The 18,734-nt window shown below is 36.9% G+C and overlaps 1 protein-coding gene across 1 annotated transcript in view; it reads left to right on the top strand.

Annotated features, from left to right (window-relative positions):
* Positions 1-18,734, top strand: part of LOC121417111 (integrator complex subunit 11-like) — a 29,203-nt gene that overhangs the window by 3,373 nt on the left and 7,096 nt on the right. Inside the window, exons 2-15 of the mRNA XM_041610695.1 lie at positions 2,204-2,301; positions 2,894-2,967; positions 4,047-4,158; positions 4,815-4,874; positions 7,396-7,452; positions 8,754-8,852; positions 10,495-10,529; positions 11,491-11,571; positions 11,959-12,081; positions 12,939-12,993; positions 14,837-14,932; positions 16,351-16,563; positions 17,222-17,259; positions 17,934-18,058. Of these exons, the coding sequence (XP_041466629.1) occupies positions 2,204-2,301; positions 2,894-2,967; positions 4,047-4,158; positions 4,815-4,874; positions 7,396-7,452; positions 8,754-8,852; positions 10,495-10,529; positions 11,491-11,571; positions 11,959-12,081; positions 12,939-12,993; positions 14,837-14,932; positions 16,351-16,563; positions 17,222-17,259; positions 17,934-18,058 (1,266 nt within the window). The remainder of the gene's footprint in view (positions 1-2,203; positions 2,302-2,893; positions 2,968-4,046; positions 4,159-4,814; positions 4,875-7,395; positions 7,453-8,753; positions 8,853-10,494; positions 10,530-11,490; positions 11,572-11,958; positions 12,082-12,938; positions 12,994-14,836; positions 14,933-16,350; positions 16,564-17,221; positions 17,260-17,933; positions 18,059-18,734) is intronic.

Genomic DNA, 18,734 nt, shown 5'->3' with positions numbered 1-18,734 from the left:
AAAAACGTTCTCGTGATATTTGGCAACCTCCCCCCCCAAAAAAAATAAATAAATAAATAAAAAATAAAAAAAAGTTTTTAACTATAATAATGATCGAAGGTAATTTTGTCTCGCGTAGAACTGGACAAATGAAAAAAAGATTGTCACTAAAAAAATGAAGGTAATTTTGACCCACGTAAAATTTGGCGAGCCCCCCCCCAAAAAAAAAAAGGAAAAAAGGTTTTAACAAGCAAAAAAAGGCTAAAAAAGAGAAAGAAGAGACAAGAATAATTATGAACGAAATATCCCCATTACAAATAATGCTGTGATCATAAGGGAGGGGTCGCATAACTAGTATGAACAACGTATTTAATTCCAAAATATTTACTACAAATCTCAATAGGGGGATCGGGCAGAAATGCTCACCCCCACCCCCACCCCCCCGATCCGCCACTGATTCCAATCAATAATGACATTTATCTGCAATACTGATACTTTGGAATCAAGATACTGAAGATTGATACGCTTTACATAAATTATGAACGTCTGACAAAAAGATAATCTACCGATCACCTGACCGATCAGCTGACCAGTTCGCGTATCACTTCGGAGTTGATCACTCGTCGCAGCTGTGTGGAACGCTCACCGAAAATCAACAAAAAGGGCCTGAAATGTAAGTTTAATGATAATCTATTTTAATTTGAACTACTTAATTAATACTTTTAATGTCTCCCCACCAAATGAAAGTCATATCACTTAACTCCAATTTGTATTAAGGCGTACATTTACCAAAGTCTTGGGTTGGAAATCAGAACAGCATTGTCTAACCCATATTTTTGGGTAATGTTGCCTATGAGGTCCATACATGTTAATGTTTGGACCTCATTGGTACTAGGAGTGCTGCATGCAAGCTGCACGCGTGTATGAGCTGAGAGTCTGACTCCTGAGCTCGACAAGTTGATCAGTTACTACTGAATCAACGTGGTATAGTAATGCCATTGATTATTTTGTTTTTTCACAATTTGATATATGAATTAGGATATTTTTTTCTATTTTCACTCTCGGGCCCAGGCCATTTTTTTCAGGGAATTATTTTTGCAAATTTGTTTTATCAGCATTTTTTTTTTTTTTTTTTGGGGGGGGGGGGATTCGCTAATAAGCTAATCTTAAAGTGACAATTAACACTTACGATCCTCTGTGAAAATCTGATTGAAAGATGGAACAAATTTACAAGCCAAAAAGTGTTCCGCTGATTGGAGGCCAAGTCAATCTTGACGTTTATTAATATTATGCCATATAAATAATCAATATAATGATTGTGAGCATTAACGGAAAGACAAGGCAGCCAGCTCGATGTCATTCAAGCTTCGTAAGTCAAGTCTTGAGTTCCCACCTGCAATCTTGTCCAGGGGCCGGTAAAACAAAGAGCTCTTAGCAATGATGTAGAACATTTTTTGAGCAATTGATTGCATTGACTACAATGTACAGTCGATCATGAAAATCAAGCGTATGATTGATCTCTGATTTTCGTGTTAAGGGAACTAGATGATGCTTTGTGTTGCTATAAAAATCATTTAGACAATATAATTAAGGGTGTGTTTATGCTTCCATTGTGAGGACAGAATCGGCATTTTCAAACGTCGATTCAAAACGCCGATCGTAAACGTGGTTCTGGGAGTGCTGTTTATGCTTAACTTTTCAGAGGCGAAATCACTATCTCCAGCTGGCTTCGCAGGAAAGCGAGGTCAAACTGGGCGCGCCCTTTTTCGAAAGTTTTTTTTTCCGAGTGTGGTTATTACGTTGAGATAACATGGAGCAATGTATTTGCCCGCGGATTTTCATCTCGCCGGAAACATGTACCAAATGACGTCATTTAAACACGCTTACGATCGTGGTTCTGTTTATACTTCCCCAGAAAGCCTGATTCTGGTAAAACGACGTTTACAAACGCACCTATTTGTGAGTTTACGATCAGCGTTTTGAAACAGCGTTTAAATGAAAGTAAGCATGGACGCAACCGTGTTTTGGACTAATCACGTTTGGAAACACTGATTCTGGCCTGAAAAGTGGAAGCATAAACACGGCCTGAGATATAAGCAAGACTCCAAAGAGTTTAGAATATCCTTTTAACCTGTTGACTACAAATACATGATTTTCAGTTTGAGTTGGCAATGATGGTACTAGTATAATAAATAATCATATTATTTGACATTAATTTCCAAAGGGGCTGGTCAGGATGTTGGACGTAGCTGTATTCTTCTGACGATAGGAAGTAAGAATATCATGCTGGATTGTGGGATGCATATGGGCTTCAACGATGAAGTGAGTATACCTCCTCTCCCTCTCCCCATTGTCTTTTTCTTCTTCTCCTCCTTCTTCTTCTTCTCCTTCTTTTTCTTCTTCTTCTTTTTCTTCTTCTTTTTCTTCTTTTTCTTCTTCTTCTTCTTCTTCTTCTTCTCCTTCTCTTCTTTCCCTTCCCCTTTTCCTCCACCTCCTCCATTCAATCATGAATATTCCTCCCCCTGTTTTCCTGTATCTTTTCTTTTCTTACCGTCCTCATTTTCTTTTTCTTGCTCTCATCCCAACTGTTGGCTTCTTTCCTTAATTTTGATGTTTCCATTTTGTTATTCTTTTAAATTTGTTCTTATTACTATACGTGGGTATGTTTGATTGAAAAAAAAGGGTCATTGTTGTCTTTTAGTATAAATTGCCTATTTCCTTCTTTATCTCACTTTTTTTTATAGTCTTTTATATTTCGTTTACCATCTTTTCCCTTCTTCTAAACATTTCAATTTCAATGTTAATTTCTTACTATCATAATTTCTTGATACTCTGTTCTTCAGATGACCAGCCATCTCTCAGAATTAATTTTAATTTTGAATTATGTGTGTTTTTAATTTTTTCCCCCTAACAGAGAAGATTTCCAGACTTTTCCTACATCAACAAAAATGGTGGATTGACAGACCATCTTGATGCGGTTATCATTAGGTATTTGAATAGTTCTTGGAATATTTTTAATGATCTTTATTAGTTTATTTATTCATTATTTTTATTTGTTTCTTATAAATAACATATTTATGTATTTACTGACTTGTCTAATTATCTATGTGTACATATTAACACAAATTTTATTTAACAACTAGACAGCATGGGCCTTTCTGACTCAAACATTTTAATCATTGTCATGTGTTTGAATCCCACCATGGCCTAATGTCCTTTGGCAAGATGTTCATTCAGACTTTTCCACACTCCACCCAGGTGTTCAATTTTTAACCAGGGGGCTGTTTCATAAAGCTGTTCGTAAGTTAAGAACGACTGGTGATCCTTTCTTACCCTATACCATTGCCAATAAATGTACCATTTACCACAAGAAAGGATTACCAGTCATTCTTAAAGTCGTTCCTAACTTACAAACAGCCTTATGAAACACCCGCCAGTATGCCTTGCAGTTGAGTCTTGAAACTCTTGTTGGAATGCTTCCCAGGGAGTTGAAAAAGTGCATACATTGTTTGCAGGCATGCCAGGAACAGATGACCAGGTTGAAAATAATTACAATGCAAAGTGCTCAGAAAGGCAAAGTTTTATGCACTATATAAACTCGAATTTGGTTCAGTTGGTAATGCGTCTGCCCGTCAAACCAGAGGTCGTGGGTTCAAGTCCAACCTGCGCAGATGACTGCGTTGTGTGTAAACAGCTCTCCCCTGTTCCATAGATGAAGGCAATGTTTGAGTGGAAAACACTCCATCCCTCGGATAGGACGTTAAATGGAGGCCCTGTGTAGGGAGAGTCACCATCTTTGCACGTTAAGAACCCACTGCACTATTCGTGTAGGAATAGGGGGAAAACCCAGTGTAGTGGTCCACCTGCATTCCCCCAAACAGTTTAATATCGGGAGGATAGACCTGTGCGCCATTGTGATTCAGTTTGCTTCCCAGGCACAGGTGACGCCAAGCAAATGATAATAAATATTTTTTTTTTTACAAGCAGCCCTGTATATATTTATTACATTTCTGCAAAATAAATTCTGTTCTCCATATGAGTTGCTTTTCATGTTTTCTCCCTCCCAGCCATTTTCATCTTGATCACTGCGGAGCCCTCCCTCACATGTCCGAGATTGTCGGCTACGATGGACCCATATACATGACACAGCCCACCAAGGCCATCTGCCCCATACTCCTCGTAAGTGTGCCAGCCTATTGCGGCAATGAATTATTCATTTCACTTTTCTATCTTCAAATTGGCAATATCTATGTTAAGTGTTATTTTTTTCTTCCATTCATTTTTATTCAATATATAATATTTTTTGTATAAGAATTTTAAAAAAAGGAAATTTTGATTAAAAATATCTCAAGGACTTGAGAATTTTCAAATTTGCAACAGAAAACCAGAGTTTGACATTTGCATGATGTTGCCAAATTAGAGATGATAGTGACTTTTTGCCTTTACACATTTTTAAAAGCATTGAATGATGAATCTAAGAAAATGATACAATAATAAATGGCACAGCATTTATTGACCCTTGAAAATATGTTTTCTTATCTTGCATGATGATTTTGTTGACAAAATGTTATATCAAAGATAAATGCCAGTGTTAATTATTAACTGTGTGATCGTTTGTCAGCTTAGATTTTATGATTTCAAAAAATTTAGTAAGTGTAACTGTACTAGATTAAGATCCACAATAGTTACACTTATTCTTGGTTTTACAAATTGTCTCATGATGTCAGCATCTATGGCGACTACTTTCATTTGTATTTTAACCTAAAGGCAGTCAGTACCTGTGTGTTGATATGTCATGTTTTAACTTTTCAAATTTTATTTATTCTTTTAAATAGGAAGACTATAGGAAGATAACCGTAGAGAAGAAAGGAGAAACCAATTTCTTCACCTCACAAGTAAGTATAAAGTTGCCATGAAAATGCCTGCTCAATCAAGATATTCAACCAGTATTAGATGATCTTTGAAGGTTTCCATGGTTGAGAGAATATTGGAGGGTGTTTTTTTTACGGTAAACACCATGTATGTAGTCCTGAAAAGGACTGTTTGTTATTCTTTCTTGATTGTATGTTTTTTTTATTTTTTTATTATTTTTTTTCATTGATTTATTTTATTTCTTTTCTTTCCATTTTTCACATACAAGTCAAAAATACATAAATACAATTACAAAAATGAACAAAAGTAACGACCTTACATTTGCAAAGATTGGGCAATTATACAAACAAAATACGATACTTATATCATCATTTTATAGAACTTAACATTCGTAAAACCATGGGTATTCGTGTGTATGTTAAAAAAGAAAGTTAGCTCTGAAAAGAACTGTTTGCGACGTCTTTATAACCAACCTGGTTATAACCCCAAGTTTTTCAAGTGGATCATCATTCCTGATGACGACCAGAACACGCTGGTCGAAACGTTTTAACAGTTGTTTTCAGAGCTAACAAACAATCAAGAAAGGATAAGAAACAGTCCTTTTCAGGACTACATTCATGGTGTTTACCGTAAAAAAACCCACCAATATTCCACCAGTATTTCCTTCTAACACAGCGATACAACCTAACTCTTTCTACGCATACATCGCACCAATGCACACTCGGTGCCACGCGAATGTCGCATTACACGCTCACGCAAACATTCCATTGTTTCCCTCCCCAATAATTCAGCACAGAGGGGTTCATGGCCCAGCACACTGGGTGATTTCAAGTTCAGTGTTGACCTTTCGGTGTTGGTGTGAGGTCAATGTTTACAGGATTATAACACCAAACATAAAATGAAGATGGTCCTGAAAAGTCACTCACTAGTTGTTTAGATGTCAATAGTGTGATCTGGATCAATTTTACAAACTCTGAATAGGTTTTGGAGCTAGGGCAAGCAATCCAAATTCCAACACTAACGCCAACACCGGACTTGAAATCACCCACTAAGTTAATTTGACTTGATATTTTGAAAAAAGTACATAATTAATACACTGTAATACAGTGCATCCCTCCTCTCCCCAAAAAACGTCCCTCTGAGATATGGTAGTATTCTCTATTATAAAACGGGTTCAAGGATGTAGCCAATGGTGAGTGCGTATCCAAGTCACATGTTCATGCTTTAATTATGCGCAACCTTCCAGTCGTGCATTTTTCGTGCAGCACTGTGCATTTTTTGTGCAGCACTGTGCAATTTTTGTGCAGCATTAGTTCCAATAGCACGTAAAAACTGATACGCGTTCAGTAAAAGAGGCCGGCTAGGCTGGCTAGGATTTTGATGCGCTTACTTAGTCGCGCATAGTAGATACGCATGTGATGTCATAATTGACAGTCTTGTGATCTCTTCGTCTGTGCGATCGTACACAAGTTGGAGGGATTTTAACAAGATTTCCATGAAAAATTCATTTTGCCGATCCGTTTTATAAAACAATTAATGCACATGTTAAGATTCGTGATGTTAGTGACGATGCGAGCAACTCTCGGGCATTCACAATATTATGCAAAAGCACTCGGCGCAAGCGCCTCTTGCTTTCGCATAATTGTAAATACCCTCGAGTGTGCTGCTTCGTCATAACACACTCATAAATGTGCATTAATTGTATATGAAATATACAGGACCAGGGGCCCATTGCAGAAATGGTTGCTATCAATTGCAACTCAAAAAATCTTGTGCAACTTGATCTCCAGCCAATGAAGCACCCGTATTTGGGACTTGGGCTTGATATTTTGACTTGCATTTAAACGCAACTCTTTCTGCAACAGGCCTCAGAAAGCTCATTTCATTTTCTAACTTCTATGAAAATTTCATCGGTCTTGCTTCAGTGATTTTGAATAGACATTGTGTTATGTAACAGTGGTGCATTTCAGCCCATTCAAAGTTTGCTGCACTGATGTATTTCCGCCGTCTCTAGCATGTTTGCCCTCATTTCAGCCATATATCAGAGGAACATTTTTTGGGGGACATTGCTGTATACATTTAAACAACCAGTAATATATTTTCTACTGGAAATATAAGTATATTTATATTGTTTATGAATGATAATATCAAACGTATGAATATGGTATTATTTTGTATGTAAGTGTTTTTTATTGATATTTGATAATACCATGTTTTTGTGATGTCGAATGGTACCCGTTTGATGGATATACACATGATGCAATGGTGTGTTGGCTCAGATGGTAGGGCGTCCGTCTCACAACCGGGAGGTTGGGGGTTCAAACCTGCATCAGACCAAAAGACATTAACAAATGGCAGTTACTGCTACCCTATTTGGCATTTAACAATTAAAGGGATAGAGCCTCGTCGATCTGGCCCAATTGGGCGAAACAAATTTTCGGAGTATTTAATTTCTGATGTATATTTCGAGCAATAAAATATTGATTGATTTTGAGGGCTTCACTGATTTTCATTTTCTTAATTGACCTCTCTTTCAATCCACAGATGATCAAAGAATGCATGAAGAAGGTGGTGGTGGTGAATTTACATCAAATCATTCAGGTAATTGTAATAATACAGATGACAAGAGTTGTTAGGAAGAGGGGAAGGGGTGGAGGAGGAGAGTCAGGAGGGGTACATGTAATGTAGGAGGTGGGGGGAGAGGGTAGGTGGGAGAGGCAGAGGAGGTGGGAGAGGCAGAGGAGGAAATGAAAGATTCAGCAGAATTGCTAGAAGTATTTGAATAGTGTATAAAATCCTATAGGATTTCACATTATTTTTGTTTAATGTTGTAGCTAATCTGATCTGTTCATGCACCCACACGTACAGTGGCGGACCGTGACCCGGAGGAGACAAAGCATTTGAGGGGCACAGCATTGAACTTACAATGCAGTGCCCTCCTCCAATGCTTTGTCTGCTCGGGTCGCGGTCCGCCACTGCACACGTATATTATGTTATCTGTATTTCCATAGCCCCCCGTTCCCTCTTTGCGTCGGAATAGCTCACTACTTATTATTATCATTATTATTAAGGAAATGAACATGGAGGAGTACATGTAGGAGAAGACTAGAGTCGGAAGGAGGAGGAGAACAGAGGAGGAGGAGAACAGAATGATGAAGCGATGATAATGATGATGGTGGTGGGGATGATAATGAGATGGTGATGGTAGTGGTGATGATCCTTCCTAACAAGCACTAATTAAAACTTACCTGTTCAATATGTTAATCCACATAAAATAGGGAAAGATTGTACATCAGTTAACCCTTTCTTCATATTTCTCCTTTCACAGCTAGTTCATTTATGATTTTACTAGTAATAAATAAATAATTACTAGTAATAGATATATGTTTATTGTATGTTATGGAAACATCTTTGGGGCTATTCCGCGGTTACTCACGTTACATTTGGAGACACCTTGACTCATACCTGGAGCTGTAACTCCATTATTATTGATAGGAACTAAACATCTCCGTATCACAACAAAGTACACAGTCTGACTATCCTTTGTATAAAAACAAAACTTGGGAAATTCTATTATGCTCCTGGCAAGTCTTTGGAATGTGTCGGTTACTCACGTTACATGATTTGGACCAACCTGTGGAATTGCCCTTTTATACCCTTATACAGTAATTATCCTATGTTTTATATTTATACTGCATCAGCAATTTTAATGCAGGTATTGTGGTACTTGCAAATATTTTGTTTGAATTTCATGAATATGCATGTAATCGTCTTTCTTTCTAATGCGCATGAAAATACCCTTTTCTAGTAAGCATGTCATATCAATCTCTATTCACATATTACTGAATGAAAATGATCATATAACAATCAATCTCATTCATTTGATAATATTACCTTTGCAGGTGGATGACGAGTTAGAGATAAAGGCTTATTACGCCGGTCACGTGCTAGGGGCGGCCATGTTTCACATCAAAGTTGGGCAACAATCGGTTGTATACACGGTATGTCGTATTGCATGATCTCAAAAGTATAGATCTTCCAAAAAGTAAGAACAATAGGCGCGAATTCGCAAAGGTGGTTTCGAAAACGACCGGTTCAACCCATAGTTTATGCAGATTTCCTGTATAAATTAGACTCCATTTATTGAGTATACTAAAAACTGTCCAATACTGATGTGCGCCTTTATCACATTTGCTCCAATTATGACGGCTGTTGCCATGGTTAAGCATGCTATTTTATTCATGAGTCCACCGCTTTGAATTAATGAGTCCACTCTTCAAAACAGTGGACTCATGAATAAAATAGTGCATTGTGACAAAAGCATGTATCAGTATTAAACATGTTATATACATGTATATGCTGTAAATGAAGTCATTGGTTTTAAAAACCACCTTTGTGATTTTTTTCGTACTCTTTGACTGGTATCCACAGGGCTCACGAATGTCTTCAGGTGGATTAACAAGAACATGAATGTCGGGGGCGTCGTAGTCTAGTGGCTATGACTCTCGTCTGTTAAGCAGAGGGAGTGGGTTCAAATCCAATCTCTGGCATGTTTTCCTCCAGCCAGAAATTTACCCACATTTTGCTGCACTCAACCCAGGTGAGGTAAATTGGTACCTGGTAGGAAGAAATTCCTTGAATGCCTAAGCACCTGAGAAAGGTAGCCATGATAATGCCAATTAAGCAGGGCTCACTGGGGGAACAGTTTTCAGAACTGAAATTGTTACAGTGGGTAAAATGTGACATTATTATCATTATTAAAACAATTTACGATCCTTCCAAAACCAGTGAGCAAAGGTTTTGTGATCTTTTGCTGCGTATATAGATCTTGATCGAAATCTGCCATTACGTCAAAATTCCCTTTGAAACGATACCACAGTTCGGATTGTGAATTGCGGTGTTGTACCCCATTTTCCATTTGGATCTCAGTTTGGATTGCGAACTGCGGTGTTGTACCCCATTTTCCATTTGGATCTCCTAAAAACCATTTCCAAGCCCTTATCAGCCGCGCTTTGCCAAGTAATCCATGGGTAATCCCCGCTGTCTCAATTTCACCCCCACAGGCCAGTATATGAGCGCTGAGTAAAGGACGAAAAGATAAACAACAGCTGTGCTATTACGTAAGATTTCTCTGCCTGTAGTAGGACCTTCGGAATGAAATTATTGTATTCCATATTTAATCACATTTTCAAAGGCATATTGTATTCAGTACCCCAATTTTAGTCCATTTTCAATTTCGAACGAAGAAAATCGACCCCGGAATAAGGAAAGTAAGCGAATAAAAATGACGGCATGCTTACAGGGACCGCACTCAGCGCTGCGCATGCATCCCATCGTGTGTGGTCCCCTGCTGTGACTGTATATGCCGGGCTGTTGTTTTATCTTCAGACCAACGTCAAGAAACAGGTGTTTTTGATATTTAAATTGCTTTCTTGAGGCAGTTACGGCTGGAGAAGAGAATTGATGAGAAGGGGAACTGGGGTATAGTGTTCTCAAATGGAAGTTTTTTGTCATGCCATAATGTGATGATAATTGTCCTTGATTTTACATACTTTCCCATGAAATCAATGTATGCTGCAATTACATGTGTACCGTCGAGGGAGTTTATTTGTCTTTGTTATTTGTCTTTACATTGTTTTACAGGGAGATTACAATATGACTCCAGATAGGCATTTAGGGTAAGTTACACTTGTTGTAATGATCTCAAAATGAATTCCAACTGAGTCCACTATTAAATCACCAGCTAATTGTATAAATAAACGGAGGCCAATGCAGAGCTGCCAAGTACTTATTTTCCGTTTTTAGTACGGAAAATAGAGAATACTGATGGTTTCATGCAAAATACTGATTTCTAAAGTTTCAGTTTATGTGTTGTCCTATGATATTCCTGTGAAAATACCAATTTCCTCACAAAAATACTGATTTTCAGCCTTGAAAATACTGAAATGTTCTTGTTTAGGTTGGCAGCTCTGCCAATGATCTTGTTTGAAGATGTTTAATGGCTGAGAAATTAGGAAATAAATAAGTATATCAGGGGCCCCGTCTTACAAAGAATTACGATTGATCCAATTAATCATAACTCTATGGAAATCCATCAGTGTCATAATTTTTTCTACAGGAAATTTGCATAATGTCCTTTGTAAACAAAGGAGAACACACCGAACTGTCAAGAATTCAATGAATTTATGGATGTACATTCATATCTAGAAAAAAATTGAGCAAACATGCATTTTATATGTTGGCTTTGTTGGCTTTCCATAGATGCGATTAATCAGATCAATTGCAAGTCTTTGTACGACGGGCCACTGGTCTTTTCCAAGCATTACCAGTTATTAGTCCAGTTTCCAAGCAATTATAAAGCACAGTCCCACATGTAGTGATCTGTGTTAGTGATCCTCAATGTGTTCACTTTGTATCTATGATTGCATGATTTCACAAAATGATGTCGGTTATGAGAATATACATGTATAACAATATGGCAGTCCACCAAGATTTTTACAGACTTTCTCATGAAATCAGTGTTTACTTCTACTACATGTACTTGAGTTAAGCTTTCAAAGGGAAATCTGTATTTCATCAAATTTTGAGAATTGTGAAACTGATTAAAAATTTTTCATTTCTTTTTAAAATCTCTGTTAGTGCTGCTTGGATAGATAAATGTAGACCCAACATCCTCATCACAGAATCAACTTATGCGACCACAATCAGAGATTCAAAGAGGTAAAATATATTTTTCATTTGAAATATTTCTTAATAATAATGATAATACATAATAAACTGGACTGACAGATGTCAAAGCAAATCCACTCTGTAGCATGCCCAAGATGTTTTTCAGTATTTAATTTGTTGATTAAGAAGAATTGAAAAAGAATGTCCCAAGGTATTTTTTTTGAAAATTCTGGAAGTTAGATATTTTGTAATGTATTGCGGAACTGTATACCACTTCCAATTTCGGTAATAATGATATAATTGAGTTTTTTTGCATTCTACATCTGACCCCCGACTTTGTGCCATTTTTATTCAAACTATGTCAGCTCAAATAAAAGTGATATTGATGGTCATATCTGTGACTTATGAATTTTTAAATATGTGCGTTTTATGTTTTAGGTGTCGGGAGCGAGATTTCCTGAAGAAGGTGCACGACTGTGTATCGAATGGAGGGAAGGTCCTTATACCTGTCTTTGCATTGGGTCGAGCGCAGGAACTCTGCATACTACTGGAATCATATTGGTGAGGATGAGACTGATAATGATAAAAATAATTACATGTTTAAGATACAAACTAGCAGTGTTAGTAGCACCACTTCAAATCTTCAACTTGTCATATCTGGCCAGTTTCCAAACCCATAATTCTGAGTAATGTAGTCTTGTAATAGCAGCCCACTTGAATGATAATACACAAAGTCACTTCTCAATACTATGTGGTAGGATTTGAACCCATGACCCTTAGATTAAAAAGCTCAGCCTAGAGAAATGTAAGGCTTAGAAGAATGCACTGATACTATAGGTGGTTTCAAACTGCCTTGATCACAAGAATCCCTGTTAAATTGCAAGAACTTTTTTAGGCCCCAAAAATATCTATTAAGTATTTTTGCATTCACACTGCCCCAAAACATACTCTTCGGGATAAGCTCCTGAAGTTACCAGCATACAGTATGTCTGATAAGCACGCAAGGCGCGAGATTAAAAATCGCTAGCTCAGCAGCCACCCACGGCGCCCGTGCCAAACTACACGCTGGGCTAAAAGTTCCTGTAATTTGATTTTGCACTGCCAAAATACCTGCAACCTTGGAAAAATCCCCACAAACTTTCTCATACTTTTGACAAGTACCTACTATTCAGCAGGTATTTTCTTTCAGGGAGATTACGCATACCGGTAATTTGCTTTCACAATGCCAAAATTACCTGGTATTTTCTGATCGGGGTAAATTTCTCGACCAGAAAATATGGAACTGACGAACTTCGAGGCGGTCTGAAACCAGCTTAAATGACAGATTTATCTTATAGCCTAACCTTGATTGGAATATATGAAATCATGATGTAATACTACAATTTCATATTATTTTGAATTTGTTTTGTATTCTCTAGGGAGAGGATGAATCTGAAAGCACCTATCTACTTTTCTACTGGACTTACAGAAAGGGTAAATATCAGGGCCCTGTCTTATAAACAGTTATGATTGATCTGGGCCGCGTCTTACAAAGAGTTACGATTGATCCAGTCAATCGTAACTATGGAAATCCATCAGTGTCATAATTTTTTCTTCAGAGAAATTTCCACAAAGTCCACAAAGAAGAACACTTAACTTTCAGAAATCCATGAAATGTATGAATATACATCATATCTAGAAATTACTTTGAACAAACATGCATTTTAGATGTTGATGTTGCTGGCTTTCCATAGTTGTGGTTGATTGGACCCATCGTACCTCTTTGTAAGATGGGACCCTTGGCCCTGTTGTACAAAGAGTTACAATTGATCCGATCTATCTTAACTCTATGGAAATCCATCAGTGCCATAATTTTTTCTACGAAAAATCTTTTTATGCAAAGAGAAGCGCTGTGAATTTTCAAAAAAAACAATGAATGCATGAATATACATCACAGCTAGAAAATATTTTTAAGAAACATGCATAATAGATGTTGACGTTGCTGGCGGTCCATAGTTGCAATTGATCGGATCAATCGTAACTCTTTGTATGCATGCAGCTTTCAACATCGATCATTTATAGATGAGCTATTATGTTTACCCATGCTATATTATACAGATATTGACTGATGGGGTGTGTAATATAAACATTCTTTGGACCGCCGGATTTGTATTTTCCCGAGGAAAATATGATCATGAAGGAAAATATTAATCCTTTTGGTGGTCCAAAGAATGTTTTTTTTTACACATGCCATCAGTCAATATCTGTTATATTAGATAGCCTCTAATGATGAAGATAAAGTTAGGCCTAACGATGCGTGCAGCATGTTTATGATATTCGCAGTGATTGATTAAACTGGTATATATCTAACGTTAGATCTTGATTTATAGATATCTAAGTAACGTTAGTCTAACGCAGTGAATGACCCTTTTCTATTCAAATCAACTTTGTTTAGGCCTAGCCCTAGATCTAAGTTCGAGCCCAGTCCAGGTCCAGGACCCAAGGCAGGCCGATAATGCATGGTAACATCTAATCCACGAGAGGGCGCCATACACATAGAAAAATATATTCATGGACCGGTTGGTCAATATATTCATCGAAGGTGGACCGGCTGGAAAAATGCATTGATGTCGATCATATCACGTGACGCGCTATGGACCAATCGTGCTTGGCTATCTGTCTTGGCTATATAATGTAATCAATGAGAAATTGTGTTTAGAATCCAGTCTTTATGAATTGATTACTGCTACGACAGGCAAACCTCTAAGATGCTCATGTCAGTGACCATTATTTGTGCATGCTCTAATTGTATCTAAACACTGACCTATTGGAGTTGATATGAATATAAACCTACCAAATGTCACAATTTAATCAGAAGATTTCGGGAAAAAGGCACCAGAATTGTGGAACAACCTACGTCATATCAATAACAGATTTCAACAGATTTAAATCTGTGTAATAAAAACACACCTTTTAAGAAGCACATGTATCAGCCCAATACAAAATAAAAACAATTACTCCACACGCATAGAGACTATTTATATGGTATTATGCATCTATCAGGGGCCGGGGAACGGTTTTCAAAGTGGGAGGGGGCCTGACCATGCTAAAAATCACAATTATATGATAATTTTTATGTTTTTGTACACGATTTTGGAAAAAAGTGGGAAGCCCCCCCCCCCCCGGTTCCGCGGCCCCTGTCTATAAGAACTGAATATTATTATTATTTTAAGATCCCATAAACTCTGAATGTTCCATTTTGTAGAATTTTGAAGAAATGAATTTTACATCATTGACTATTGTAAATCATCCTTTGTTTCATTGTATTGATCCACAGGCAAATCATTATTATAAACTCTTCATTACATGGACAAACCAGAAGATAAAGAAGACATTTGTGAAAAGAAATCTCTTTGAATTCCAACATATCAAGGTAAGATAATCATGAAATACTTGTTTTAACGAATTCTTTGATAATAATGACATCACATTTAGATGTATTTTAACCAATTCTTTGATTATAATGATATCACATTTAGTTGTGTTTTAACTAATTCTTTGATAATAATGATACCACATTTAGTTGTGTGTTAACTAATTCTTTAATTGTAATGTATCACATTTAGTTCTGTTTTGACTAATTCTTTGATGATAATGATATCACATTTAGTTGTGTTTTAACTAATTTTCTGATTGTAATGTATCACATTTAGTAGTGTTTTGACTAATTCTTTGATAACAATGATATCACATTTAGTTGTGTTTTAACTAATTCTCTGATTGTAATGTATCACATTTAGTTGTGTTTTGACTAATTCTTTGATAACAATGATATCACATTTAGTTGTATTTTAACTAATTCTTTAAATCTTATTTTTATATATGTTTTGATCCTTTGGCAGACAACAAACTTGAAAAATTCATACATATCATTGGAACATCAGAAAAGCCACCTGAAATAATAAAACATACAGTTTTCACAATAGAGTTGGAATGTAATGAATGGAAATGTAGACCTCTGCTAGCACACCCAATATGCCAAACACCGCACTAGCTCCACACCACACTACCTACATGACCTCAAGTACCAAGTGGTGAAGTTGATTTGCATAATAAAAATCAAGTACAGCTCCTTATAAATAGATCAAAAGATTTCAGGGCAGAGGAAAAAGTAGTTAAAATATTTCAGGGGCACTTTAACAGTGTGTTTGAATCCCACTGTGGCCTATCATCCCGTGGCAAGGCATCAATCCACATTTTGCCACTCTCAACCCAGGTGTTTAATGGGTACCTGGTAGGATGAAAAAGTCTAAGTAGTATATCTAACAATTGAATCTTAGAACTCTTGTTGGAATGCTCCCCAGGGAGTGGAGAATGTGCAGATATTGTATGTGGGCATGCCAGGATCCAATGACTGGTGTCATAATTATACCGTGCTTAGAGATGTCATACCAATTAAGAGCTCTATAGAAGCGGAAAGTTATTATTATAAATCTCTTGGGCAGCCTCCATCGTTGTGGACTGCATGTTCAATTTCCATTCATTATATTCCAACTCTATTGTGAGAACTGCATGTTTTATTATTTAAGGTGGCTTTTCTGATGTTCCAATGATATGTATGAATTTTTCAAGTTTTTGTCTACTTTTTTGTTCTTTTGGTTTTTTTTAATTTGAAATAAATACTTGAATTGAATTGAAAAGTAAAGTAAAAGTGAATTGCTGCACATGAAAGCAACTCAAGAATCTGAAAAATAACAGCTGCGGAATATGGTAGCCAGGTTAAAAGAGGGAAATATTAAATTCTGTATGCTGAAATGGTGAATTTTCAGGAAATATTTTTGTAATTCACAGCCGTTTGATCGGGGGTACATCAACAATCCCGGGCCGATGGTGGTGTTTGCCACGCCCGGTATGCTCCACTCCGGACTCTCACTTCAGATCTTCAAGCAGTGGGCTCCGAACGAGAAGAACATGCTCATTATGCCGGGATACTGCGTGGCGGGGACGGTAGGCCATAAGGTGCTCAGCGGACAGAAGAAGATTGAGATGGAGAATAGACAGATGGTAGGATGCTTTGTTGCTATGGTTACAGGATGGTGATGATGATGTTGTGAGGTTCATGATGCTGATGATAATTATGATGTGATGGTTGTGGTGGTAGTAGTGATGGTGATAAGAATGGTGATGATGATGATAATGATGTGGTGGTGGCAGTGATGTTGATGATAATGATGGTGGTATTAGTGATGATTAGGTTGATGATGATGATGGTGATGATGATGATTATGATGTTGATGATAGAAAATAAAGCTTATTATACCAGGCTACTGTGTAGCAGGAACGGTCGGGCAAGATTGAGATGGAGAATAGACAAACGGTAGGATTGTTTGTTGCTTTGGTGACAAAATGATGATGTGATGATGATGATGTGATAGTTATAATGGTGATGATGATGATGACAATGATTGTGATGATGATGAGAAGATGGTGATAATTTTCACAATAATAATAATTACAATGATAACGACGTCTATGTAGTATTGATGATAGTAGTGATGATGGTGATGACTAACGCTAATACATTTGGTGTCACATGCCAGTTCAATATTTCAGCAGAGATACAGGTAGGAAAGATACTTTCATCTTGCTCAATGTAATGACAGTATGTAACACATATTTTTCTAAAGAACACATTCATTTTAATCTTTGTCTTTTGCTACAGATTGATGTAAAGTTATCAGTGCAGTATATGTCCTTCAGGTAAGTTTTCTTTAAATCTCAATAGTACTGAGAAAGAAATATTGGGGGAAGATGAAATGAGAGGGATTAGTAAAATCAGGTATTATGTTACCCTTACAGGGGTGTCAGAGTTCAGTTTTTAAGCTGATTTCAGCTATTTTTTTCTTTGATTTTCAGCTTAATTTCAGCCTATTGTAACTAACCTCTGTACAAAAAACTATGGGATCTTTTTCAATTTCAGCTCTTTTTAGTTATTGTAGCTTACCTCTGTACAAAAAAATATGGAATATTTTTCAATTTCAGCTCTTTCAAGCTCATTTTACTTTTCCTTACATCCCTGTCATGAAAAATGCACAAATTTTTTTTTTATATCGGGAGGGAGGGGTTGATTCAGCCCCACCTTATGATCTCGGCTGTTGATTGCAATGAAAATTGGTATGCACATTACCCATGGCATAGTCTATATACCATAAGATCCAAATCTGTTAAACATTTCATTGCTAATTAATTATTCTAATTCATGTGTAAAATCAAAAGTTTGCTCTAATTAACTAACTAACTAATTTGGCAAAAAAATATTTCCGAGTCAGATTTATTGACAAAAAATGACGAGGGGTCTGAATCACCAACCCCCCCCCCTGTCTTATTGCATCTAATGGGTTAATCTATTAACCTATACTGTCTTTTCAATTCAGTGCCCATGCTGATGCTAAGGGTATCATGCAGTTAATCCGAATGTGTGAACCTAAGAATGTCGTTCTGGTTCACGGTGAGGCCGGCAAGATGGCATTCCTTAAAGAGAAGATCTGTAAAGAATTCAGTAAGTTGGCAACACTTCTCTTGTGAAATTTCTTGATTGGCAGACATTTACATTTTTTGGGGAGGGGGTTTTGGTGGATAGTCCACTCAAGCTATTAATCGGTTGATTGTTTTTAGTATGAGTGGTAATAATATTGATGATAATATTAAAAAATGATGATCATGGAGATGATGATGATGCTGCTGCTGATGATGATGATGGTGATGATGATTATAATGATAACAATGATAACGATGATGATAATGATGCTGATAACAATGATAACAATGATAACACAAATAACGATGATGATGATTATAATGATGCTGATAACAATGATAACAATGATAACGATGATGATGATTATAATGCTGATAACAATGATAACGATGATGATGATGATAACAATGATAGAGATGATGATGGTGATGATAATGATGATGATGATGTTAACCCTATCTAGGCCGGGGTATTTTGGGAGTTCCTATGGCCGGGGGGGGCCTCCCAGGCCCCCCCCTAAGATCTCGGCCGTCGACCGCGCGATCGCGCCGAAAATTGGCACGCGGGTTGTCTGGGACATAATCTACAAGATTGTATAGTAATTTATTTCATGCGAATCGCTATTAAGTGATTATGCTAATTTATGCGTAATTAGTATGCGAAATCATACTTTTTCCTCTAACTCCCTAAATAAAGC

This window comes from Lytechinus variegatus, chromosome 6 (assembly GCF_018143015.1).
Source record: "Lytechinus variegatus isolate NC3 chromosome 6, Lvar_3.0, whole genome shotgun sequence".
NCBI lineage: Eukaryota > Metazoa > Echinodermata > Echinoidea > Temnopleuroida > Toxopneustidae > Lytechinus > Lytechinus variegatus.
The sequence above is the reverse complement of the archived record's forward strand: the minus strand, read 5'-3'. Positions and strand labels throughout refer to the sequence as shown.